Raw genomic sequence first — 18,626 nt, 5'->3', positions numbered from 1 at the left:
AAACCACCTATGGCACTGGACGACAACCACCCCATTGGCCCAAATATAACTAGATCTGTCTGTGGCCTACACTGCAGTCAACCATAACATTCTCCTTATCAAACTCTAACACTCAATTGTCTAGGCCACTACCTTAACTGGGGGGTCTGTGTCCTAGAAAATAGATCTGCCCAAGTTAGACTGGGCCAATTCATATCACACAACTCCGCCTACACTATGTCGAGGTTAAATCAGACTGGAAACTCCCAATTTGGGTGAGGGTATTTCAGTAGATAATCAATAGCATCAGGTGCAAGGTGGACCCAGGAGTATACACCAAAGAGACACCTTAGGCAACCCCCAAATTTGCAAAACCCTCTCCCCAGTGCAGAGGTCTGAAACATTTGACTCTCCAGATGCATGGGGCTACGACTCCCATCAGCTCCGGCCAGCATAGTCAATGATGAGGGATCATGGAAGTCCTAGTTCAAAGCATCTGGCGAGGCATATGTTGCAGACCACTGCCCCAGTGTATTTGTCTTATATTGAATTTGAAATACACTGCAGCCTACGAACACTGCAAATTCATAAATGACTTCATGACAGAGAATGTCCACACCTTCCAATTAATAGAACGATTATCTGTGTGAAAGCGGTTAGGCTCCAGACATCCAGGAAACATGTCCTACACTTGCCAAAAGATATCAGCGCAGCAATACTTAGCAGTAATTCGTTTGAAGTGAGGTCAGCTCGGTCTGAGCTAAAATTAGCTGCATCTGCAAGTTTACATAAACAATGGCTTGTGTGGCTGCTGGCAGGTGTGTCGATATTTCTCACTTTTGTGTGGCAAAGTAGCGCTTCTTCTTGTCAGCCAGCATATATATTTTAAAGGGTAAGAATATCTCAGGATTGTACCCTTTCTGTGCCCTTTGATACTAACAGAGGGCTTAAGCAGGCACCCGTACTGTACAATGTATGTCCATTTGAGTTAGTGGTGGTCCTTAGAGGCGTACGTAAGTTTCCCCCTCATTATGCCAATGAGGCACATCAGAGGCGAAGAGCAGTGCATATAAGTGTTCTATCGTCCCGAGTATCCTGTATGCGCTGGATGTTTTCCCCATGAGATTAGTGAAATGGCTTCTGAAACTGGAGGCAAAGATATTGAGATCTTTAGTGGGCTTACCATCAATGGGACCAGAAGAGGGCATGGGTTTTTACCAGTGCATGCTATTTTCCTACAACTTACTAATATCATACCTACCCCAATATAACAACATTTCTGCCCAATTTACAAAGTTGCAACTTAAAATTCTGCCCTTTCCCACCATCTAGCATCATTGTTAACACTTCTGTACAATATTTGCAGCTTTTTCCACGCTTTTTTTGTGTCCATCAACGTCCGCGAACCTCTGACATCATCGCGGATCTTCCGGACAGTGCCACATAACCATGCGATCATGTGCCGTGGGATGATGTGTTCCTAAACGTGTCCGCACTTCGCGATCGGGTCCGAGCATCAATGACAGTTCATAACTGAATTTTTGACTGATCTAGGAACTTTCAAGCTCAAAATGTACCCTTGCACAACTCCTACACCTATGCTTACTCATTATCCATTAACAATCTAGTACAAAGCACATACTTGGAAGAATATTAGCAAAACAGTTGTTTATCTTATAAATTGCATCAGCTATTGCCATCCCTCCTCCCCAAGAGCCACCACGACCAACTGCTGGAGGACCTACCCAACAAAAAAAGTGCAGTACTTCTAAAGACAATGAAGAAGACCAAGAAGATGAGTTAGAGGAAGTGCCTACCGCTAGCACTCAGAGAGAATCATGGGTGGGGCAGTTCTTTACCACTGTTGGGAATGTACCAAAGACTAAGGCTACCAATGTCAAAAGCACTGAGTGCAGCTTTGTAATCAGTCGCGGACTACCTGGACATTACTCCTACGGAACCACCTCCTTGCGTCGCCACACCAAATTCAACCATAGCAATGCTCTCAGAAAGGTTGTTCCTTTCTTAGCAAGTAGCAGTCTGTCTTCCTCCACCTCATCTTCCTTAACCAATACTGTAACCACACAGCCTACTTCTGTGGGACACAAAATCCCACCAGCAACCTTGCAAGCAATAAAAGAGGCTGTTGATCCATATCTTTCGAAGACAACAGTTCTCTGCATATACTGCAACACACCAATCTGCAGGGGGAAGTAATTTCAAAGTGCTTTTGAAGCTGTAATCAAGGAGCATGAGAAACACTGCCCCCTACCTTTGAAGTAACACACATGCAACATCTTTCCCTGTCCACTTGCCCCTCCATATTACTGCTTGGTGCCTCTACCCTCATTTTCCTCCCCACCTTACATTCTAACCTCTCCTGCAAAAACAAATACATAAAAAAAACAACAAAAGAAAGTTCCTGTAGGAACCACCTTTCACAGTTAAAAAATAGAACTAAAAAACAAATCTTATAGACTCCATCTACTTTACATTTCTCAGTAAAGTACATAGACTCAATAAGATTTTCCAACATTTCCATTAGCATTTTGTGTTATGCTAATGGAAATAATGTGGCGTTCATCCCCCGTTCCAGGTACTGGAACAGGGAATAACGACCCGGCAGCCCAAGTTATCGGCGGAAGCAAAGCTATGGCGGATAGCGGGGGCTCTGGACCGTTATCCCTCATTCCAGCCCCTACAATGGGGGATGAAAGCCATTAACACCAACTCGGGGTGCTAAAAAGGATTTTTCTACCTGCACACGGACGCCTTCGGCGTCCCGCTGTAGGAAGGAAAATCCTTTTCCAAGATGGCCATCATGGAAAGGGAAGGTGGGACTCCGTACAGAGCCCCTCTTCCCTTTCCATGGCAGCCTGCAGAAGGTGAACAGAGAGCCCTATCATCATATTACCAGGAGCACACTTTTTTCCCTTTCAAACCTATCCCACTTTCAAATAACTTTATAGCCGGTCCCAGGTGGACATGGCCACTTTAACCCAATTTGTCGTCCCTCGTGGTCATGGCCAGTAGCCATATTGTCTGGTTCATGACCTTATGGCATGACCCAGACAATCTGGCCACTGCCTATGGCCACAGGCTATACCTCAGTCACCAAAGGTATATCACTATTTTTTGTACCTATATTATGACACTTGTCAAAAAATAAAACACAGGCACATTTGCAAAACCATGCTTTAAGGTCCTTGCCAATGCTCCTTGCATGAGTTTGCTGGAAATCCGTCCATGTTTTATTTTTTCAAAAGTGTCAAAATGTATGTACTAGGGGTGTACCGAAATTCGGCTTTGAGTAAGTATTCTGCCGAATTCCGGCTGAAGATTAGATATTTGGTTTCGGCTGAATACCTAACGGAATCCTTACTCGAAGTCGAAGTTTCACCCCTACAAAGAACTTACGGACAGGCACGTGGAAGGAAGATACGACTCATTGGTTTCTTTTTGTTTTGGAATGGTCTGTCAGTAATAGTCAACCCTTTCATCTCTGAAAAGAAATGTCCTTTTACAGTATTACATTTCAGATGCACCATAGCTGCCTCGTGTTGCTAGACCTTGACATCCCATAGCCTGAAAGTAGTGTGCCCTGTGCGGTGGTGTTATACATGCTGATGTGCCAGAGACACGCAGGGGTGCCCGCACTTAGTCATACTGTTTTGTTGCCATTAAATGTAGTCGAGCAGCAGCGGGATAGGCACCTGTGAAGGGAGAGCTGTTTAGCCTGTCAGTAAGTGGGATGAGGCCCACAAAGGTGCGTGACAGGCTCCTTTTTCGTATCCACCCGCTCAGCAGCCCCACATTTCGGGAGTGAGTGAATTGCATGCTGATGCTATCTTTCGACCAGTATGCTCTAATACACTGACTCATAATAGCGCTTGCGGTTTTCCATCGGTGGCTGAAATATTTAAAAGATCAGAGCCAAAATTCAGCTATAATAAATCATAACCTTTGATGAATGTATAGGAGAATTTTCAATAAATGTAATTTATGTTCATAGTATTCAAGAAAAAACTAGCTAGCTTTCATAAGGCATTCAAACTGTATGCTATATATTGCCCCAGTGACAGATTTCAGTGATGGCATGAACATTTTACGAAAATAGGAGCCCTGATTTGGTAATTATGGATAGACCGGTTTAATTTCCAGACTGCTCCCGAATTCGCTGTCACTTTGTAGTATTGGCTGTGGAATCTGGGTGGTGCTGATTTCTAATTCGCTAGTAGATCAATGCACGCCTTCCCCTGCCGCTCTATTCTGCACAGATTTTATGCCACGTTAGTGAGAACGTGCGAAATATGCAGCTGGAGGCCAAGCGCCTTCACCACAGCGGAGTATAAGGTATATGCATACCCAGGGGCCAAGCACAGTGTTGCTCCAATGGCACCTAGTGCTAAGGGCGCCAATGGGGGTCAGGTGTTGATGAGCGTCTTTTATTGCCTCTCCCTGGGGGGCAATTAGCCACCCCCAGGAGGCGAGCATATGCATTGTTCGGTCCTCAGCTCCCGCCATTCAAAAATAATGTGAACTATCAAGCACCAAGTACTTCCAACTCCACCTGAAACGCGGACCTGTCTACTGGCATAGATGGCATAATGAGCACATGGCTGTTTATGATGAATGTAACATCAATCGCTGTATAAAGATGCATTCATTAGTTCAGCATTATAAAAAGGAAAACTGCTTCGGATTGCATGCTAGCTGCTGATTTGGCTGTTGTTGGTGTGTGTTGGCTGGTGCTCTGGAGACCTAACGTAGTACTGTCCCTTTCCTGAACTGACTGGCCAGACTTTGACCAAGACGGACTACGCATTTAACATTATGCTCTGTAAAGGTTTCAACATCTTTTTCACATGTACTGTAGACATGTTCTCACATACTTGTGTGCCCCACCAATATATAGACGCCTAGTGGTTCTATGTGTAAGACGAGGTTAAGACCGTCCTGGACTATTAGACAACACCATTTTGCATCCTGGGACTTGTAGTCCTATACTTGCAGAAGCATTACTAGGTTGGTGTGCGCCCCAGTGCAACTAGGGAATATTAGCATTGCTATGTCTCCCGTGCACGTCCCCATTGAATGGTTCACCCTTGTCTTAAAGACATCTTGGCACACGATGAGACTATAATCTGTATCATGCCTACTGTATGCTGTGTGATATACTCATTAGGAGGGTAAATCAGTGGGGGCGGGCGGGGGCTGTTGAAACGTGCTTTGCGCTGACCCGACTTTGGGCACGTTGCGCATCTCATAGCCTGTACTTCTAAACGAGGAATTAAGGAAACGTGTGCCTGTCACCACGGGGTGCACCAGAGGTGAGAGAGGGCGACTGCATCCCACGCAGCAGGAAGGAAAGCTGCGCTTTGAATGTGGAATCATAGTGTTGTATACATAGCTGTCACAGAGCCTCGCCTGGATCTCCCATAGCATGATGGGACTTGTAGTTTCGTTTTGTTCCAATAAGTATGGGCATACACATCCTAGCAAGTAAAGCGAAAAGCCAGAATTACTCTTGTTGGCCTGGAGACATGGGGGCACTTGGCAGCAATGTATGGGGGAATACTCCAGTTACTGTTGCAACGTTTCAATGACTATTGATTTTAGTTGTTTTGGTGTTGTAAATAGTATGTTATGTTGTGCCCAGGTGGCTCTTAGAATGAATAATTAGTAAATACAGATATCCAACAAATGAATCAGTTTCCCTATTTACACTGCACACTTGGAATACCTTTCATAGAAAATTTCACAATCATAAAAATACATAAGTTACAGCGTCAGAACAGACTCATGGCTGCACAAGCTTAGTTACAGCTATGAGCTATTTATAGGCACTATGCATGTCCTTCACTGAAGTCCTGTTAAAACAAGCATTGGCAAAGCCAACAGTTTTGGCTTGTTATGCACATTTCCAGTAGTAATCTACTATTAGGTCACTATTCGGCTGCAGCCGAATATTTAGATGAACTATTCAGTATTGGCCGAATAGTAAATGTATTATTTGGTACACCCCTAGTATGTACATACAATAGTCATATAATTTAGCCCCCACTCGACAAAATCCATTCAGACTTTATACAAACATTCAAGGATGGGTATATAATTTTTCTGAAAACTTTTGTCCACATTCGTCAAATGGCAACAAAGTTATAAGCTATCTAAAATCTTGAGACCCCCCCTCTATTTTAGCCCTCTCTTGACAAAATCCCACCAAACTTTACTTATATCTAGATCTAAAATCTTTTTGCAAACTTGTGTGTGGATTTGTCAAATGGCACCACATTTATAAGGCTTTACAATATTTTGGGACCTGTTTGCGGACTTTGGGGATGAAAAACACCTGTTTTTGACTTCTTATGGCCATATCCCAACCCATCCTCATCACCTCCCACCTCCCCCGAGATTGTTTGATGAGTTTGACAAGAGCAATGTTGTGTTTTCTAATAGGTTTTCCCACGAGATCCCGGCGGATGTCCGCAAATCCAACATGGCCGGCATTTCCAAAAACCGGATGCATTTCACGCTTTTCACCATACAATCAGCGGGTGCGCCCGATGTTCGCAGACCTCACATCGCCTTCTGAACCAATCAGAGGCCCGTCCGCGGACCGAACAGGGAAGTAAGTCCGCGGACCGAACCCAGATATCACAATTTTTTTAAACTTACTTTTGGGCTATTTTTTAAAAACTACTAGCTGGATTTACAACAAATTTTCAAAAGCACGCTTTTAGGACCAAGCAGCCGCTCCTGCCGCAAATTTGGTGAAAACCCATCCAACGGTTTGGGCTGTAGACGTGAGATAAATATTTTTTCCATTGCATCTATGGAAAAAAAAGAATTTTTGGGGATCCCCCTACAACTTTGCCCCCCCTTGATGAAACCTAACCAAACTTGTCTAAAATATCCAGAGGGGGCCATATACTTTTCTTTGCAAAGTTTGGTAAGGATCCGTCCAAGGGGAGCAAAGTTATAAGCTGCCCAAAAAGTGCTCTTTCTATGAGTTGGGCAACTTAACCTCAACTACGGGGCCGCTAACAGAGGCCTTGATATATATATATATATATATATATTTTTTTTTTCTTTTTTTAAATGTTGTTCTCTATAGCTATACAAGTCCACTGCATGGATTATAGGGCCTATAATTCATATGAATTGACTTGCAGACACATTACAACAACTAACAGAACCACCTTACAGCCATGGCTGTTTAGAAGTTACATGAAGCATTTTGTCTCTCTCATTGAGAAGTTCACTCCCTTATTTCACCTTTTTGGACAATACACATCTTGCATAATGCATGTCAGACTAACACAGTGCACATCCCAATATCTGAGCCTGCTTTAACATCATTCCCAATTAGGTTCTAGAAAAAAGTGCTTTAACCGCAGCAGGACCAAGATGCTCCTTGTTGGAAGTTCACCTCCTACCCCATTCCATGTCTCCAACCTCCACGGAAACCCAAATCTCACTGATGCTTAAAAAAAAGGAAAATAGTCATTATCAAGGGTGCCACTCCAGCCTTCATTGAGCAACAAAATTACCTTTCTCACAATGTCTTCTTCCAACTGAAATTTCCGAGAATGTTATTGCCCCTTTTGCAGTTGATACACAAAATTGACTTAGCAAGAGCCTTCGTTCTATTACCGCTTAACTTCTGTAATGGCATGTGCTAGGTAATGTCTCTGCATCTCTCTGGAGGGCGGTGTAGGAACACTTATTCTTAGTGAATGCAGGGCTTACACCAAAGATTATCCAAACTCTCTCCATTAGATAGCGTAGCAAAGCAGTTGGGATTCCCGCAGGGGAGGAGAGAAGTCTGGTGGATAGGGAGAGTAGGGCCTAATGGTTTACACAAAGGAATTCATTACACAGGTATTCTGATTATATGCGCTCTTTACTATAGAATTACATAAAAAGCAAGAGAAGCACAATTAGAAATATAGGTTCAACACATAGTGAGACAGTGTATTATAAAAAAAAAGGTAAGGGCTTTAAGTCAGTCCCTTCCCACTCCTAAAGCCAATGTGAGGACTAGATCTATTGGTAACCCCTATACCACCAATGTTAAGTAGGGGGTGGAGGAGTGAATTGTAAACAAAGATGAATTACATTTATATAATGAAGAGTCGCCATGTCAGTTCATGGCGTTGAACAGTGTTCCCCACAACCTCCAGTACACAGTAAAATAGATAGCCCCCACAGGTTAGTCATGATTGTATATATACATATATCTATTTTTCTTTTTCAAAAACAGAAAAAATGCCCTAGGACAGGGCAAAATTCGACGGGTTGCACTCCCAAGAACAGCTGAGAAACGAAATCCAGTCTCAGCAAGGAAAAGGCGTGACAGCAAATCCAGGCAAGGCAAATGTTCCTTTATTAATAAAAAGGTGCAGCTAAAAGGGAAAGCTTGGTTACAAAACGATGCGTTTCGCGGTACACTGACCGCTTGTTCACGTAGGTAGGGAGTTTCATGGAAGAAGGACTTCTTATATATGCTTTAAAAACCGCTATGATACAAGTGCATAGAATGTCCCCATTCACGAGGTGGTGCAAAATGATGAACACATGGCAGCCATCTTAAAACATTTAAGGCACTTCAACATGCAGTGAGTTAAGTAAAATAAAAACACATCGTAAGTGTCAATACATCAAACAAATGTTATACGATTAGGAATATAGCAACAATTGCACAAATGTGCTGGCTGCGAGGACTGTGGAGGAAACATGGCAAAAAGAAAGCCTCAGGTACACAATGAGTGTCAAAGGAAAAATATCTATAAAAAAATATATAAATATATATAAATACACATTGTTCAAAATAAACGTGAGTTTTCCTATGGTATGTCTGTCAACAAAGGCTGGTACCCAAAGTTAAATAAAGTTAAAAAATAATGACATTCTAAGGCAACCGCCAATAATGACGAGCCCTGCCTGGTAGGTCTGCCCATGTTATAACATCTGAAGCAGCCATTACTTCAACACAGTCCAAGCAGCCCCACAACATAATATGTTCACTAGACAAAATATAGCCATTCTAAGTGTCCACCGTTGGTCTCGCATAAACAAAGATATATAGTCATGTAAGTCTAAGTTTACGCATACATGTGCGAGGTGTAATACAAATCGAACTTAATAATGCAGTCTTGAGACAATATAAAGTGCTAAGTGCTTTAGCAGCAGTGTAAAGTGCTAAGTGCTTTAGCAGCAATTTTAAAGTGCTTAGTGCAATAGCAGCAGTTGTTAAGGTGCATAATGTTTAGCAGCGAGGTAGGGAAAAAGTTTAAAGCAGAGAAATGTCCACACAACAGCAATGATAAAATGCACAGTGCTCTACGTCCATGGATGCACAAATATGTTCCTATGAGTATGGTTCATATACTGAGTAACAAAATACAATTTGACAGTCAAATAGATAAAAGAGTGAAAGTCAATAAATATATATATCTCACAAATAAATAAAATAACGATGTCACTGGAACAAAAAAAGTGCATACACGGACAGCTGCAAAGTAGACAACAAATTTATCCCCAATAAAGTGCAAGTGCAAAAAACTTTAAATTGCCTACCATGAATGATAAACTATTCCCTATAAAAAAATCCCCAAGACCCATTACGCTCGATGAGCCCAGCAAGGAAGATAACATCACTGGGAAATTATTACCCTAAAAAGACTACATACCAAGCTACAAGTAATCAATCGACAATGAAACAATGCGAGACAAAAGAACGAGATATGGGGACAGAGTAAAAAAGCAATTAAGAAGCCTCAAACCAAGCTATAAAAAAATATTGATCAAAGTGATAAATATCAATAGAAAATACCCTCCTAAGAATCTTATTAAAAACAATCATATGCAAGATATGCTTCACAATCATTTGGAGAAAGAACCTGTAAGATGCATCAATAAAAAAGAAGAAAGAAGAGTTAATGTACATTGATACATAGGAATGTGGACCGGAATGAAAAAGTATTCAAATATTAAACACACTAGGGGTCACTCTTGAACATTGCAGGTACCTATATATATAGTAGCACCTAGAGGGAGTGAAGGGGTTAAACAACGTTAAAACAATGCCCAGAGCCCCCCAAAGATCAGATATATGTTAGACTCACAGAACATCACCGGAATGGTCCCAACACATTCCTAGACGCAGATTCAAAGTTGTTGTAGCACCTTTGCTTTTTATGGACAGGAGTGCATTGCAGTTTACCCAACAGATGCAGTCAAATACGTAGCCAACCCACAGAATACCCACAGAGGTTGCCCCTGGAAGAAGTCCAGTTTCAAGACCAAGCCAGCTGAAGAGGGATAACGAGAGCAGGATTCAATTTAGTGAACGTCAATGACACCACACGGTATAGGATGACCAGCAAAAATCCACTATGACACACTCCTGGACCAGGGGACCCCTGATGAAGAAATTGAAGAATACACCAGGACTGCCGTTCCTGAGGAGAAGTTCTCATAACACTGCATGATGATGATTCAGCCCAGGAATGGTGGAGAACCGTTAGTTTAGGCTCCAGAATGTTTGTCAGGTTAGCCACAATTGGAACTTCCGAGTGCAAGGAGGTTGCACCCATGACCCAGTTATGACCCCAATTATCCATAATAGTGATAAACAAGAAACCTCCAAGGAAGACCCACAGGCAGAAGTGCCAGTATCTGAAGAAACAGATTTATGAGATGACTCGACTTCAGACATTTAGCCAACAAAGTGGCAGGCCTTGAATTGCCTATATCTCCTGAAAATCATTGGGAAATGTTTATTCCTGGTGAAATTGAAGGATGCATTATTTTTTTCACTAAGCTGTGGACATTTTTTTGTTGAAATTCTAACGAGTCTAATGATTTTAGATTGATGTTTGTGAAATTTGAAGATTGTGTTTGTTGGAAACATTTGGTGTTCTTGTATTAAAAGTTAATTGTTTTCATTTTAACTGTGCAATACAATAAAAAAGACTATTTCAAATCACTGCCCTTATTACTGCTTACGTTCATGAATAGTGGGCAAGACTGCTGCCCATGTGCATGCTGTCATACATAACTAATGGGAAAGAACATCAGATAGCCAGCTGTTCCATATTCTTGTAGTTCATATTGTCAAATTTATGCAAAGCAGTAACGAGGGCAGTGATTTGAAAGAGTCTCTTTTGAGAATATACAAATTGAGCAATGTGCAATATTTGATATATCGTTAGTTGAAGAGAATAAATGAATTGGGTATTATACTTTTTTGATATACCTATAGTTGTACATAACTAATATAATTTTTGGCTAGATCAGTTCTGTAAATAGAGTTTGTGTGTGTGTGACATAGTGGGATTAGTCAAAGTAGTCTGATTTAGAATGGCCGCATAGTGATCCCCTATTAGCCCCTGAAGAACGTCCTTGTAAATGTGGGACCGAAACATCTATGGCAGAGTCTAATTCGTTGATCAGGGTATTGAGATACAGTGACACAATTAAATGAATGCTGTGCAGTTAGGTTCATGGATCAATGTACTATATGGAGAGAGTCCAATGTGTGGATTAACATATTAGTATACAGTATACAATCAATTGGATGGTGTGCAATAAGGTGTGGGTTTTATACATTGTGATTTTGTATTATGTGTTTTTAGATGCAAAATTGCCCTGCTGTAACCATATATGAAAACTATGTATATATAATTTTGTATTATTTATTAAACTTAGAATATAAATAAAAGAACTGTTTGAAAAATTAAATTAATAACCTGTGTTGTTTGTTATGCGTCAATTCAGCTACATGCACATTACTAAGTGAGATTTGGGGTTATGTTTACTTTAGTCTATATACATTCACTTATAGGAGTAGTCCACTCTCGAGCCCAAAAACTACCGCCCAATCTCAAACACCAGGTTCCTTGCCAAACTCATTGACCGAACCCTCTACTCTCAACTAAATGCCTTTGTCGAAGCCAACAATCTCCTAGACCCCGCCCAATCAGGTTTCAGCCAACAATCTCCTAGACCCCGCCCAATCAGGTTTCAGAACACGTCACGGAACCGAAACCACCCTAACCTCGATTTCTGGGGCGATCTTAAAATGACAGCAGACTCCGCGGGATGCGCCGCACTAATCCTTCTCGACCTATCCGCTGCCTTTGACACGATCAATCACTCAATCCTCCTAGACTGCCTCCACTCCCTAGGAATTTGTGGAACCGCTCTTAAATGGATAGCCTCATTCCTCAAAGACAGGCACCAAATAACGACACTCTCCAGCTTTACCTCCCAAGCGACACAGGAGTCCCTCAAGGAGCATGCCTATCCGCCCTCCTGTTCAATCTCTACCTGATCACCCTCCCACCAATAATTTGTTCACACAACATCCTATGTTATAACTACGCCGACGACACTCAACTAATCCTAGAATTCCTGAACTCGAAACACAACTCCCGACCTGACCTGGCATCCTGCCTCCTTAACATTGAACGCTGGATGACCCAAAGCCACCTCTTGTTAAACCCCTCCAAAACAGAAATCATGGTTTGCGGCAACTCCGATCTTCTTCCGCACCCACTACCCTGGCCACCCGCCACGGGCAACTCACCGACACCCTCCAACACAGTGAAAAATCTTGGATGCACCCTGGACTCCGACCTAACACTCTCGCGCCAAGTCAACAATGTCTCAAAGTCCTGCCACTACCACCTTAAAACCCTTAGGCGCATCTTTCCATACCTCTCCTTTCCCAACAGAGTCTCCGTGGTCCAATCAATCATCATATCCAGACTGGACTACGGAAACCCCCTATACCTCGGAATCCATGCCTACCAACTGAATAAACTCCAAAGAGCACAAAACGCGGCGGCCAAAATGCTACTTGCGCTCGGTCCGAGAGACCACGTATCCCCAGCCCTTAAGACACTGCACTGGCTTCCAGTAGCCCGCATGGTGGCTTTCAAAACCTTATGCCTCTCCCATCGAGCACTGCATAAAACTGGACCTCAATATCTTCAAGACAAACTAATACCTTATCATCCCACTCGCACCCTAAGATCAAGCTCAGCCGGCCTCCTAGTAATTCCTAAGACAAACTCAGTCAGGTTACGCAGATCATCATTCTCAGCCCTAGCTCCAACCCTGTGGAACTCGCTCCCACTCCACATCTGCCAAACTGAGGACTTAACGTACTTCCGCAAACTACTGAAAACCTGGCTCTTCCCCTAAAACCAACCGGCTTCCAAACTAGCATCATCACAATAATACCGACCGATCAATCAACCTGAGGCGAGAAATTACAGCTAAATAAACTCGAATGTAAACTAGAAAGACAAACAGAGCTAAACGAGTAAATTAGATCAAAACAGTGAAGCAGATAATAGGAATAAATCATTGAGAAACTAAGGAGATCTGAACCGATGAAATGGACATAATGAATGAGGAGGGAACATAGTGAATGACATAAATGAAATAGAATGGATGAAGCGTATAGAACAGATGAATACACTAAGTGGAAACGTGCATGAGTGGAAGAACAGACGACTAGAAAGATCAAATGAGTATGGAGACCGGATGAAATAGATGAACAAACTAAAGCCAATGAGTATGTAGAATGGTTGGGTGTGTAGAGCGATTGAGCGTATAGAGTTGATGAGTACGTGTAGAGTTAACAAGTACGCAAATACAGAGAAGCGAACAGAACGCAGGAGGGCGTAGAACTGATGACTATACTGAACGGACGAACGTATAGACAGGATGAACGTTTGGCCAGACGAACGTGTGAGAGCGAACAAGCATGTAGAGAGGATGAGCATGGGGATCGGATGAGCGTGGAGAGTGGATGAGCGTGGAGAGCGGATGAGCGTAAAGAGCAGATGAGCGTAGAGAGCGAATGAGCGTGAAGAGCGGATGAGCGTAGAGATCGGATGAGCGTGGCGATCGGATGAGCGTGGAGATCGGATGAGCGCGGAGAGCGAATGAGCGTGGTGAGCGGATGAGAGTGGAGAGCAGATGAGTGTGGAGAGCGGATAAGTGTGGAGAGCCGATGAGTGTGGAGAGCCGATGAGTGTGGAGAGCCGATGAGTGTAGACACCGTGTGAGTGTGGAAAGCGGATGAGCGTGGAGAGCGGATGAGCGTGGAGAGCGGATGAGCGTGGAGAGTGGATGAGTGTGGAAGAGCGGACGAGCGTGGAGGGCGGATGAGCGTGGAGAGCAGACGAGCGTGGAGAGCAGACGAGTGTGGAGAGCGGATGAGTGTGGAGAGTGGATGAGTGTGGAGAGCGGAGGAGCGTGGAGAGCGGAGGAGCGTGGAGAGCAGTTGAGGGTGGAGAGCGACTGAGTGTGGAGAGTGCAGAAGTGAGTGTGGAGTGCGACTGAGTGTGGAGAGCGCAGAAGAGTAGGGAGCAGTTGAGTGTGGGGAGCGACTGAGTGTGGAGAGCGGATGAGTGTGGAGAGCGGATGAGTGTGGAGAGCGGATGAATGTGGAGAGCGGATGAGTGTGGAGAGCGGATGAGTGTTGTGGAACGGACAAGTATGTAGAGCGGACGAGTACGTGAAGCGGCCGTATGTGTGGAGCGGATGAGTTGGTGGAGCGGATGATTGTGCGGAAAAGGTGAGTCTGTAGTGCGAATGAGTGTGTGGAGCGGATGAGTGTGTGGAGCGGATGAGTGTTTGGTGCAGACGAATATGTGGAACGGACGAGTGTGTGAAGCGGATTAATGTGTGGTGCGGAGGAGTGTATGGAACAGATGAGTGTGTGGAGTGGATAAATACATAGAGCGGATGAGTGTGTGGAACGATGGATGGACACGGATGGACACGCAGTGCATACGAGTAGTATTTTCAAGCGGACGAGTAGTATGTTGTGCCGATGAGTGGGTGGACCAGATGAGTGTTGTGGACTGAACGAGTGTGTAGACTGGACGAGTGTGTAGATTGGACGAGTGTGCGGACTGGACGAATGTGTGGAGCGGACGAGTGTGTGGAGCGAACGAGTGTGTGGAGCAGACGAGTGTGTGGAGCGGACGAATGTGTGGAGCGGACGAATGTGTGAAGCGGACAAGTGTGTGAAGCGGACAAGTGTGTGGAGCAGACGAGTGTGTGGAACGGATGAGTGTGTATGGAACGAATGAGTGTATGTGGAGCGAATTAGTGTATATGGAGTGGATGAATCTATGTGGTGCTGATGATTGTGTGGAGCGGATGAGTGTACGGAGCAGATGAAGGTGTGGAGCGGATGAACGCATGGAGCGGATGGATTTGTAGAGCGGATGAGTATGCTGAACGGAGCAGTATGCTGAATGGATGAGTCCGTAGAGCTGATGAATAGTATGTTGAGCGGATCAGTGTGTAGACCGGATGAGTGTGTAGACCAGATGAGTGTGTAGATCAAATGAGCGTACTGAACGGATGGGTATACAGAGTGCATGAGTATAGAGAGCGGATGAGTGCATAGGCAGACAGAAGTACGTGCGCGGGGTAGACTGGAGTGCATGCGCAAGAAGGACAGGAGTGCATACATATGGAACACATGAGAGCATGCGTGAGGCACACTGGAGAATGAAGAATAGACTAGAGCACGCAAGGTGAACCAGAGTGCGTGAATATGTCGAGCAGACATGAATGTGTAGGACAATCTTGACTGCCTAAATTGAACAAAAATGCATAGAACGGACGTTCCCACACGGAATTGCATGACGTACATAATATGCTTTGGAATGCAGGGAATACATCATACCACACCCCACGCTTACTCTCTCCCTTACACCACCACTCAAATAGAACACAGAGATACTATGACACCATTCGGTATAACTGTTCTCATATCAACCTCTCCCGCTCACTCCCCATCACTCTAAATAAACATTGCTGGTTTAGCATCCCCCAGCCAGACGTTCTCCTCAGGCCTAACGCAGCCACACTCGATCTGGATAAAGCCGGCCAGAGCGAACACATACTCCTGATCTCTCAACCACCACACCTACCGCTAAGAAGCAGCTACCACTTGAATTCCGCAGCAGCTGCACACATACCTGGTGCGCACACAGATTTTTTGGACTCTCTCTACTCTCTCTACTGACCTGAACTTCGGTTCGGTACCAATGGTATATAAGGCGCTATATAAATGCAAAATAACATAACATAACATAACTTGCTAGGTCAGCAAGAAGTCTCATAACAAGATAATTCACAGGAAGAGTTTACGGATGCCCATCTGATGCTTGTTCCACCAAGCATCGACTCCAAACTTTCCCTGTCTTGTGTTACTTTTGTGGTCCTATCTCCATTTCCTCCAAATAAGAAGCAAGTTTCAGCTTAGTTAGACTGTGTCCTTGTTCTTTGACTATCAACAAAATCAAAGCTTTGAATAAGATTATCTTTTCACCTTCTCTTCGTTGCCCACACTAACCTATAACCACCTAACTTTTTCCATGTCCTTTGTGTAGAGTCTGCCGATGATCCAACGTGCAAAGAAACAGATTCACAGAACAGGAGATACCTTCTGAAAGAACAGCAGGACACCTCGGAAATAAAATTGCTGAAGAAGCTCTTGGTGGAAATTTTAATGATCCGTCGCCATATGGTGATTTCAAAGAAGGAAGAAGAGGCAAAATCAGAATGGCACATGGTGGCCTTCATCTTGGATCGCTTCATCCTCATATTGTACCTGTGCACAGTCCTGATTATCGTGATAACAGTCATTGCAGTGTGGGCATTCTAACAAAACACACTTTCAATTAACACCCAGCACAGCCACTGCATTCAACACTCTGGGATTCGGTCTATGTCTGTTTGATTAGAGCTCCTGTATCATTCAACACACTCGTGAACTTGTCAGGACTCCCTATTCATTGATCACTTGTGTGCAACTTTATTGAAAGTTTCAAGACTAGTGTATGCATTGCACACTTACACAATGTCTCTAAATTCCTCTCAAACGCACGTTGAAACCAATCAGAGGACTTCCTGCAAGAAAGAGATTTTGTATATTTTTTTCCTTTTTACCTTTTTATAATGTGCTCCATTTTGTACATAATAAACAACTAGCATTGATTGTTCTTTCTGGAGGGAGTAGATTGGTTCATTGGGATGTTGTTCCGTGCTCTGAGATGTGTATTTCACCATTGCAATGGCATAAGCTCTGTGTAAGAAGAGAGGAAGATAACAATTCGCTCTTGATTGGAGTACATAAGAGATATCACAGGTTTCCTAAAGATGCAAAGGAAAATTGAATTTGAGAGTCACAGTGCCCCCAATGTCAATGACACAGTGTGTGGTGTAATGCTGCATAGTTACAAGTGCAGTGGTTAAAGAAATATAGCATAGCAACATCACTTAGAAACAAAGTATGGTCTTTAAAAGAGAGCATCATAGTGAGCATGTATTTCTTTCTCTTTCACAAGGGCCCAACGCAATCTGGAAAAGTCTAAAGTATACATATATTGAAAATGTCATGAAACGAATACCAATGTTTCATTGGTGGTGCCATTGACAAAGGGGACCAACAAAGAGGCTTGCATGTTTAAGAATAAGGTGCTAAGAGTATTTCTTATGCACAACACTGGCGTGCGATGTAGGCTTCAAACAGAAAACTGATCAGAAATGACAGTGCAGATAGTCCATGGGCCACTCAGGCAGGTGAAAATTAAGTTTGAGTATTTGTCTAGAAGAGGACCTTGGCCCTAAATCCCATTATTCCACTCTACAACAGCTCATCGTCAAGATGCAGTTCTCTTGTGCATTTGATATAAAGACACTCACAGTTCTATTTGTTTATGGATCCTGAGGCCCTGTATTGCTAACAGTGGCCCACTTTGGCCCACTTGGGCTCTGATCACTTCCTCCTCGTCTGCACTGGGTTGTCAGGATGCAGTCATTATACAAGCCCCACTCCAGCCAAAGGGATATGGTGTGTGAGCCCTCTTGCTAGACTGTTCTATGAACCTCCTTACTTTGTTCAACCTTAATGTAAGTTCTTTGGTCGCCTTACTGCCCTCCAACAGAATCATGGTCGCCTTTCTCTTTTCTCCTCTATATTTTGGGTTCTCTAGGGTCATTAGGCTTCAGCCCTACAAGTGTCTGGCCCTAAGTTCATACGCCCTTCAGCTTCACAAGGCCCGATACATTGGCTGCACCCCAGTTCTGGCTCCACTGGCCTTGCTGTTCACCTCTCAGCACCCCATTGACCCTCTGGCCTTCTTGGCTTGACCAAAGCTGGTCTAATAAATGAGGACCTTCCTCATCATTGTGACCACCTTCCTCTGACGTCCACCTTCTTCCACCTCGGATGACTTCCACCTTCCTCCACCTCAAATGACTTCTACCTTCCTCCACCTCGGATGACTTCCACCTTCCTCCACCTCGATGACTTCCACCTTCCTCCACCTCGGATGACTTCCACCTTCCTTTGTCGCCAGCTCTTTGCCGATTGCCGACTTGAACTCCTCTTTCCTGCCTTTCTTTTCCTACTCCTTCCTTCCTTCCCCTCCCTGTTTTGCCTCCTGCAAAGCATCTCTATCCCTGCTCCTTGCCCTTTCCGCCCTGCTCCTGACATTGGCTGGGGCCGTTTTTGGTGTGTGGGTGAGGGTGTAGTGAGGGTGTGAAGGGTACCTTTGGCACTGTCAGATCACTATATTTTTAGTACTTAGCAAATTGCTTAT

The 18,626-nt window shown here is 43.8% G+C and overlaps 1 protein-coding gene across 2 annotated transcripts in view; it reads left to right on the top strand.

The window, feature by feature from the left end:
* Positions 1-17,024, top strand: part of LOC138528315 (5-hydroxytryptamine receptor 3A-like) — a 422,150-nt gene extending 405,126 nt beyond the window's left edge. Inside the window, exon 9 of one of the 2 annotated variants that reach the window (XM_069639820.1) lies at positions 16,413-17,024. In XM_069639820.1, coding sequence (XP_069495921.1) covers positions 16,413-16,687 — 275 coding nt within the window. In that variant the 3' untranslated portion in view covers positions 16,688-17,024. The remainder of the gene's footprint in view (positions 1-16,412) is intronic. The other variant, XM_069639830.1, reaches the window with a different exon arrangement.
* Positions 17,025-18,626: the final 1,602 nt, after the last annotated feature.

The sequence above is a fragment of the Ambystoma mexicanum genome, chromosome 1q (genome assembly GCF_040938575.1).
Source record: "Ambystoma mexicanum isolate Mex_15411 chromosome 1q, UKY_AmexF1_1, whole genome shotgun sequence".
NCBI lineage: Eukaryota > Metazoa > Chordata > Amphibia > Caudata > Ambystomatidae > Ambystoma > Ambystoma mexicanum.
Note: the sequence above shows the minus strand (reverse complement) of the source record. Positions and strands in the feature narration are given on the sequence as shown.